This window comes from Stenella coeruleoalba (genome assembly GCF_951394435.1).
Source record: "Stenella coeruleoalba genome assembly, chromosome: 19".
NCBI classification, from domain to species: Eukaryota; Metazoa; Chordata; class Mammalia; order Artiodactyla; family Delphinidae; genus Stenella; species Stenella coeruleoalba.
Window position 1 is genome coordinate 49,232,041 of NC_137165.1, and position 8,028 is coordinate 49,240,068.

The 8,028-nt window shown below is 61.9% G+C and overlaps 1 protein-coding gene across 1 annotated transcript; it reads right to left on the bottom strand.

Annotated features, from left to right (window-relative positions):
* Positions 1–3,036: 3,036 nt before the first annotated feature.
* GCGR (glucagon receptor) lies at positions 3,037–6,988 on the bottom strand (the record flags this gene model as incomplete). The annotated part of the gene is made up of 13 exons (XM_079905071.1): positions 3,037–3,354; positions 3,716–3,757; positions 3,836–3,974; positions 4,111–4,199; positions 4,524–4,593; positions 4,872–4,932; positions 5,004–5,163; positions 5,249–5,405; positions 5,479–5,585; positions 5,671–5,792; positions 5,874–5,981; positions 6,732–6,834; positions 6,929–6,988. 13 exons carry the CDS (start codon positions 6,986–6,988, stop codon positions 3,133–3,135), a joined length of 1,440 nt encoding a protein of 479 aa, XP_079761197.1. The 3' UTR covers positions 3,037–3,132.
* Between the last annotated feature and the right edge of the window lie 1,040 nt (positions 6,989–8,028).

Sequence of the window (8,028 nt, forward strand, 5' to 3'; positions counted from 1 at the left end):
TTGGGAGTAATTTGAATATTGATGTTTTTTTTAAGGTTGATAAAGAAGGGAGGAGGATGGGACCTGATCCCTGGGCACTGCACTCAGGGAGAGGAGGAGGAAGCAGGACCAGGGACTGAGAGCAGTAGAGAGCAAGGTCAGAGAAAGGGCAGGTGGGGGAGGACCTGGGGCTGAAGGCTGCCATAGAGTCCAGGAGGAGGCCGAGGCAGTCAGAGTTCGGCTAGTTGCAGCCCTCAGACTTCTCCTCCCACCCTCTCACCTAGAGCCAACCATTTTCAACTTTCCTGCTGATTCTTTGGTTTGTATTTCTATGTCTAAATAGCATACGTGAAGCGTTACTTCTTGGTTTTCCCATTTCATTCCGTCCCCCACTCCCATTTCACACGTGCTCTTACCATCCGCTATCCTCCCTAGATCTTTCTCTCATAACTTTGGTTACATCAGTGTTGAGTATTTACATTATGATATCTGTGTATTTAGAGATGAGCCTTGTGGTAAATTGTGGGTTTTTTTTTTCTGCCCAACTTTTTGTTTTCCTTGAAGTTATTAATTGCCTTCTTTTTTCATTTGCTCAGTTGTCTATGTACTAAGTCCTGAACTCTCCACCAGGTCATCTAAGTCTCCTCTCAGTGTGTTCAGTCACTTTGATCCACTTGAGGGCGTCTCTCCTGTACTTTCGCCCTGCTTGAGGCTCCTTCCCCCCAGTGACCCACTCTGCCTGGCACACAGCTGCCATCCTGGGGATGCCCCTCAACTCTCCTAGGTTTGATCAGTGTTTATTGTAGTCTATGTTTTCCTCTTTCTTGGTCTCCACACTCATTTTAGTAGCATGCATGTGGGGAGACACACACACACACACACACACACACACACACACACGTACGTGCTGGGTGGTTCCCATGCATTCTTTTAGGGGAAGTGCCTGAGATTTGGACTGGGGTGGAGGTGGGAAGGGAAGTAGAGATGGGGAAGGGGCAGAGGGCCTGGAGTGTTTGTCTTCCTGAATGGAGGGTGATGCTGTGTGGGTGCTGGGCCCTGCGTTAGAAAGTCAGGTTCCCCCACCATCCCACCTGCAGGACGGCCTGGTCAGAGCCAATGTTTATTGGCTGGATGAGCCCAGCCCCTTCCAGGCCTCCACCTCCACTCCTGACTCCACCGGCCTGCTCCAGTTCCCTTGGGGACAGGGACAGGGTGAAGGAGGACAAGGGCAGAGGGAGTCAGGATGGGGAGGGCTGTCAGGAGGCCCCTAGGTGAGCGGCACACCCGCAGGGCAGTCACCAACCCTGAGCTCAGCTGGCGTGAAGGAGAACTTGTGCCCTCCCTGTGCTAGGCTTCTGGGCATGGAGGGCTGGCAGGGGTGCCCCTGTGGGCAGGGGCTCAAAGGAGCACTAGGGCCTAGGGAGCCTGGGGGGCCTGGGATGAGAAGTGACCTGAAGCCTCAAGGTCAGGGGTCTCAGGTCCTCAAAGGTGCAGCCAGCCACACTACCTCCCTGCCCTGCAGTCCCCACCGATCATAGTAACATCGCATCCCACCTGGGCCGCAGGAGAGCCCAATCTACCTTAACTCACCTCCTGCCCCTCCCTCCCTGCTATATCCGGTGGCACGAGGTGAGGGCCCCCTCAGGAGGGCCCCAGTGCCTGGCAGGTGAGTAATTCTATTTACCTTTCCTGAGAGGCCTCCTGTCCTTTCATTTGCTGCAATTAGCTCAGCTCTGCCTAAGCAGCTCCAGCCCACGTGGCTGGGCAGGGACTGTGGACACCCCCTCCCCCGGGTCCCGGCAGTCACCCCCCACCAGCTCCTAGGAGCAGGGCCGCCTGGCTGGCCCATTTGGCTTGTACTCTTGGCTTCTGTGGCCCCTTCCTCTTTTGACAGTGCCCCTGCTCCTACCCCCTTCCACGCATACCCCCCACCAGGCATCATGGCACCGGACACAAGGGGCGCTCTTGAGGGTGACTACAGTCCTCGCACTGCTCCTGCACTTGTCTCCACCCTCTGCATCAGATGCACCGCGCCCCGGGGGGCAGCTTGGACTCAGGGCGCACCACCTGGCTCTTCCTGCATGAGTGCCAGCCCTCATTGACTGCCAAGCAGGGTGCCCACCCACCAGGCAATGGGCAGCACCCTCGCACACAGCTGCCCTTCCGCATGCGCTTGGAGCAGCAAGGACTGCAGTGATTCTCTGTGAAGTGGCTATGTTGGGCTGTGCCGCAGTCTTTGGAAAACTGTGCTGCGCCTGCACTTGGACGGTCTCGATTTTGGGGGTCCATCTCTCCCTGCTTCAGTCGGCTACATGGGCTGCGGATTGCTGGGGTGGCTAGAGTTGGGATGAAGCAGAGGCCAGTAGAGGACATCCAGTTCTGGATTATCTAGTTCTGGATTATCCAGTGATGCCCTTGCTGGGCCTGAGTCCAGCCCCGGCTTCGGCTCTAGCAGGGAGCCAGGGATGTTCATGTGGGGTTGGTAGAAGGACTGTGATGTTGGTGGCTTCCCTCGGCCATTGACGCCCTTCATGCCCCTCTGCGGGCGAATGGTGACACTCCGGGGGTTGAGGAGCCAAGACTGAGTGGGGCCCATCCACTCTGGCCCGGGGTGGGGGTGAGCCACCCCCCACCCCACCCTGGCGCGAGGGCTGGGGACGGCACGTGCTGGTGGGGCACCACCAGCCACCACTCACACACACCCTCAGGGATTCCAGCTCCAATTCACCTGTATGATGGGGCAACAAGGAGAAGTCTAGAAGGAGCAAGCCAGCACGGGCCGTCCACGGCTGCTCCCTTCTCACGGGGAGGCCCTGGGCCCAGCTGGCCCCTCTCCTCCAGCCCAGCTGTCCACCCAGGGTGAGCACAGAGCTCTTTATTGTTGGAGGACACATGTTTTCTCTAACTCAGACACACTGACACACACGGGGACACACGGGCATGCATTCACAGAACAGCTTCCCTGCCACATCCCCTCCCCCACCCCTTGGCACAGAGCAGGTGCCCCTCAGACCACCACACTGGGGAACATGTGGACAGCAGGGTGCTGTCTGGCTCCCACGCTCTTGCCTCTGCTGGGCATCGGTTACGGATTGTCCAGTGATGCCCTCTCTGGGCACCTGAGTCCAGCCACAGCTGAAGTTCCAGGGGGCTTCAGAAGGGGTTCTCAGCCAATCCAGGGAGGCCGCCAGCCAAGTGGGTCTCCGTAGAGGGGTCCTGGCTAGTCCTGTTGCTGCCACTGCCCCTTGAGAGCAGCAGCTTCTCACTGGGGGGGCCACCAGTGGGCCTGGCCGTGTGGCTGCCGACATGGCACTCCTCCTGCAGTGCTTTGCCCTCACGCCAGCGATGCCAGCGCCGCAGCAACTCCGACTGCACCTGGGGTGGGCAGGTGGGTCGGGCCAGTCCCAGGGCCTGCCCGTGCCACCCTCTCAGGATCCCCAACCCCCTGGCCTTGAAGGGCTATTGGGCCCTGGGTGTGGAGCCAGGCAGGCTCTGTCACCACAGAACGCTGGGGTCTGGGAACACTTGGGGACCCCCTCACCCTCAGGTGCACTCCCTGAGGACGGGCTGAGGCTGACCCATCTCAGCAGGCCTGACACCCAGTGTCCTGGAAACTGAGCCCAGTAAGTGCAGGTGGACACGAAGGGCTCACACCTGAGGGGTGGGGCCAGGATGTCTACACTCCCCCTGACCCCAACCCCAGCGCTGGTTCCAGACCCACACCCCCCTCACCTACCTCCTTGTTGAGGAAACAGTAGAGAACAGCCACCAGCAGGCCCTGGAGAGATGGGGGAGGTCAGGGCTGCACCCAGGCTGGCCTGGGGGTTGGGCTGTTGGTTAAGGGGCGGGCAGGCACCTGGAAGGAGCTGAGGAAGAGGTCGAAGAAGAGCTTGGCGGAGCGCAGGGTGCCCTGGGCATGCTCGTCGGTCACAAAGGCAAACACCACCTCGTGGACCCCCAACAGGGGGATGAGGGTCAGCGTGGACTTGGCCAGCCTGCGGGGGCAGAGACTGAGCCACCAGCCCAGCACCCCCTGGGGCTCTGGTGCCCCCACCCCCACCTACACTCCCTCTGGCCCCCGGGATTCCGCAAGCCGCCTGGCGCCCTCCCACTCCCAACGCCCACACCCACCGGAATTTGTAGTCAGTATAGCGCATCTGGTGGGCTTGCAGCTTGGCCACCAGGAGGTGAAGGATGCGGATGAAGATGAAGAAGTTGATCTGTGTGTGTGGGGGACACAGCTCAGGGCAGCTCTTGGCCCCTACCTGTCCCTCCTGGAGGTGGGCCTGGCAGCCAGACAGACCCTGGCTCCTGGGGCCCTGGGGCTGTGGGCACCCAGTCAAGGATGGACAGCCTGGCCCAAGGCCCAGGGCGCCAGCCAGTGTCCTGGGTGAGTGCCAGGCCTCCCTCCCTGTCCAGCCAGGCAGGATGCTGTCTGTCTCCTCAGGCTGCTGCAGGCCGATGAGGAAGGAAGGGGCTGGGGGGCCAAGGCCAGCAGCCTCCCGGCCCTCCCTGCGGTGCCAGCAGGTGCCTCATTTCCTCACCAGGATGGCCAGGAAGACGGGGAAGCGCAGGATCCACCAGAAGCCCATGTTGTCATTGCTGGTCCAGCACCTGCAGGGTGGGGCCTGCTCGTGTCCTGGCAGCCTCGTAGCCCCCCGCCCCCTGATTCCTTGGGATCTAATTAGTGCCTCAGGAAAAGAAGGGAGATAATTACCAATGACCTCCACCCCCGGGGAACCAGGTTTGCTTAGTGCCCCCCACTGCCACTGGCCGGAGACCCCTGAGCCACTCCCACACTCTGAGCCACATGGCCATTCCCCACGGGGCCAGCCCAGCACCTCCCACAGGAGAGGCGAATCCCCCTGCTGGCCCGCCAGTCAGATACTCACTGGATGTTCTCAAACAGACACTTGACCACCACCCAGGGGGTGACGAACAGCATGGGGGCACCTGTGGGGAGAACAGCTGTGGTCCCGTGGCCCTGGCCAGCCCGCTGGCCCCCTGCGCACCGGCCCACTCACCCCAGCCGATGCCCAGGTAGAGGGGGAAGCAGCTCCTCTCAGGGATGGTGGCGAAGCTCAGCAGGCTGTGCAAGTACACGCCCTCCACCAGCAGCCAGCAGTAGTTGGCCACGACGCCGTACTGCATGAACACCGCGGCCACCCGGCAGCCGGCCACTGCCTGCGCGGGGGCAGCATGAGTGCGGGCCTCCCAGCTGCCTGCCGCCCAGGGCCCGGAGGCCAAGAGGCCGGATCTGGGAGCTCACCCCGTCACTCAGCCAGACGCTCACGCTGAAGTCGTCCCCAATCCTCTGGCTGTAGCGGGTCTTGAGCAGCGTGTCGATGACCAGCACAGAGCTGGCCTTGAGCACGAAGGACGCGAACAGGTTCACGTGGATGTAGTTTCGGGTGCAGTGCAGCTTGCTGTGGGGACAGCGAGTCAGTCCCCGCCCACCCTGCCCGCTGGGGCCCCCCATGAGCAGGGCGGTGGGCATACCTGAGGCCCAGCAGGATGGCCAGGGCCAGGAGCAGGGCCCCCAGGGACAGGGAGTAGCCCACGGTGTACATCACCTGGAAGCTGCTGTACATCTTGGCCACCTCCTTCTGCAAATCGCAGTGGCCAGTCAGGGCTGGAGAGGGCCATCTTGCCCCTCCCCCCAAGCCCCCACTGCACCTGCCACAGGCTGACCTGGACCTCAAGCTCCTTGTCGTCCATCTGGCACTGGGAAGCATTTCGCCATGGCTGCCCCCGCGGCCCACGTACCCACTGCCCATCAGGCCCACACCTCTTGAAGACGAGGCGGTGCTGCACTGCGGGGGCAGGCTCTGGTCAGCTCCCCGCCCCTGGGCTGAGCCCCCTCTGCCAACCCCCCACATCCCTGCTGTGGTTACCTTTGTGGTGCCAGGGCAGGTACCAGGGGCAGGAGATGTTGGCTGTGGTGTTGGGAGGGGTGTCCGGCCAGCAGGAATATTTGTCAAAGGTTCTATTACAGACCAGCTCTGCAGAGGCGGGGACAGGGTTGCTCCTCAGCAGGGCCTGGCCTGCACAGCCCCCTGTTGTACGCTGTCTGTGCCCCAGGAGGCAGCCTCCCAGATCTCCCTGACCATCCTGCCTGCCCTGGACGCCTCTGTCCAGCCTGATCCTGAGCTCCAGCTCTGCCCGGCCACCTCCCCTCAGATACTCCGCATCTCCACCCAGGGTCTTCCCTCTTCCTAGTGCCCTTCTAGCAGCACTTCCACCTCTGGAGGCTGAACCCCAATTCTGTTGGCATCCTTCTGGGCCCAGCACCGGCCCCCTCCCTCCCCCAAACAATGGCTCGGCCTCCCAGGCAGCTCCTCCCGCCCCAGTGTCTCTCTTTGCACCTGAGTGATCTTCAGAACTTGCCCAGAACGCTGTACCTCAGTCTGCCTGAGCACTCCAGGTAATGGCCCATCTCCTTCCCCCTCACCAGCCCTGGTGCCCTCTACCTGCCCCTCTCGGTCCACCTCCCCCACACGCTGTCTGCCTCCTGGGCCACGAGGCTTTGCTCCATGGGAGGAAAGACGGTGTCCAGGCCGTGGGCCTGAGGGGTGCCCAGCAGCAGGGGAGGGTCACGAAACACCCCAGTTCTGGGGCAGTTCTACCATTTCTTAAATGTCCTGGTCTGTGGCCCTGGGCTAGTCACCAGCTTCTCTATGGCTCAATTTCCTCACCTGTAAATGGTGGGTGGGGGTTGGGGGGACTGCACTCGGGCCGAAGGCGGGGCTCACCAGTTGGGGGGGGCAGCAGGCTCAGGTTGTGGAGACATTGGTCGCCATAGAGCTTCCACTTCTCAAACAGGAAGTCCATCACCTGAGCGGAGGGGGCCTGTGGCTGGGGGTACAGATGGATGGACAGAGGGGACAGACTGGTGTCAGCATGAGGGGCAGGCAGGCTGGTGGGACGGGGGACTGGCAGCAGCGCTCACCTGGCAGGCCAGCAGCAGGAGCAGGAGGAGGTGGGGGCAGCGTGGCGGGATGGGGGGCATGCCTCTGGGCAGCTGCCCCCCACATCTGGCTGGGGTTGCACAGCTGGGGCACAGAGGTCCTCGTAGGTGCACCCTCCTCTGGGGGCTGCTGAGTGTGAGAGCAGCAGGGTCTGTGCAGGGACACCCAGGAGTAAAGAGGCCCAGCTGGTCTCCGCTGTGATCAGCAGGGTGTCCTGCTCCCCTAAAACCATCCCTCTGAGTCTCCGAATCCTACTAATGAAGTGGGGGCTGGGAGGGAGGGGATGCCAGAAATGGTCACTCTGCCAGTGGCAGGTTGGGGGTCTGGCCCTGCACCTGGGGGTTCTGCCCAGGGTCCTGGGGGCTGCTCCATCTCACAGACCGTGGCTGTCTGTGTGGCGGCTCTGACAGTCCCAGAGCCCCTCTCCTACATGTTGGTTAAGCGGCCCCAGTCCTGCCTGGTACCAAAGATGTCAGAGGAGGGAGCAGCCTCCCTAGCTGCCCAACTCCTCCCTTCGGCTCTCGCTATTTTTCCCACCTATTCTTAGCTCCTGGGAAAGTCAGCATGGCAGGCTGGGGCAGGGTACCAGGACCATCCATCACTTGGTCCCCAGGGGCATGGTTATCAAGGTGACCCTGGGCCAGCTCCCAGACTTGGCAGGGGCCAGGAGTGCCAAGCATATGCTTAGGGTGGTCCCTGTCACATCCATGCCCCCTTGCCCAGGACTGGGGTGTCTAGGTGCTCCCTTGGGCCACGCCCAAGACTCCGGCCGGGCTTCCTGGGTCCCATGGGCCATAGCACGCAGGCAGCTGCAGCGCATTCCTTTGAGATTAGCGCTGCCAGCTGCCGCGGGCTCAGACACAGGACCCCTGCCCTCGTGGTGCCTGCAGGGGGGACCTGAGGTGCCTGGTCCTGTCCGGAGCCTGCACTGGGGGCATCAGCAGTCCCGTAAGTCATCGTGTCACTGCTTCCAGAGTCCGTCTTCTGGTCCACTGAATCCCACAAGGGCAGTAGGAAGGGGATTCCTTTGGGGCCTAGGGGTGGGGCCCCTAGGAACTACTCATGCAAGCCCCCTTAGGGC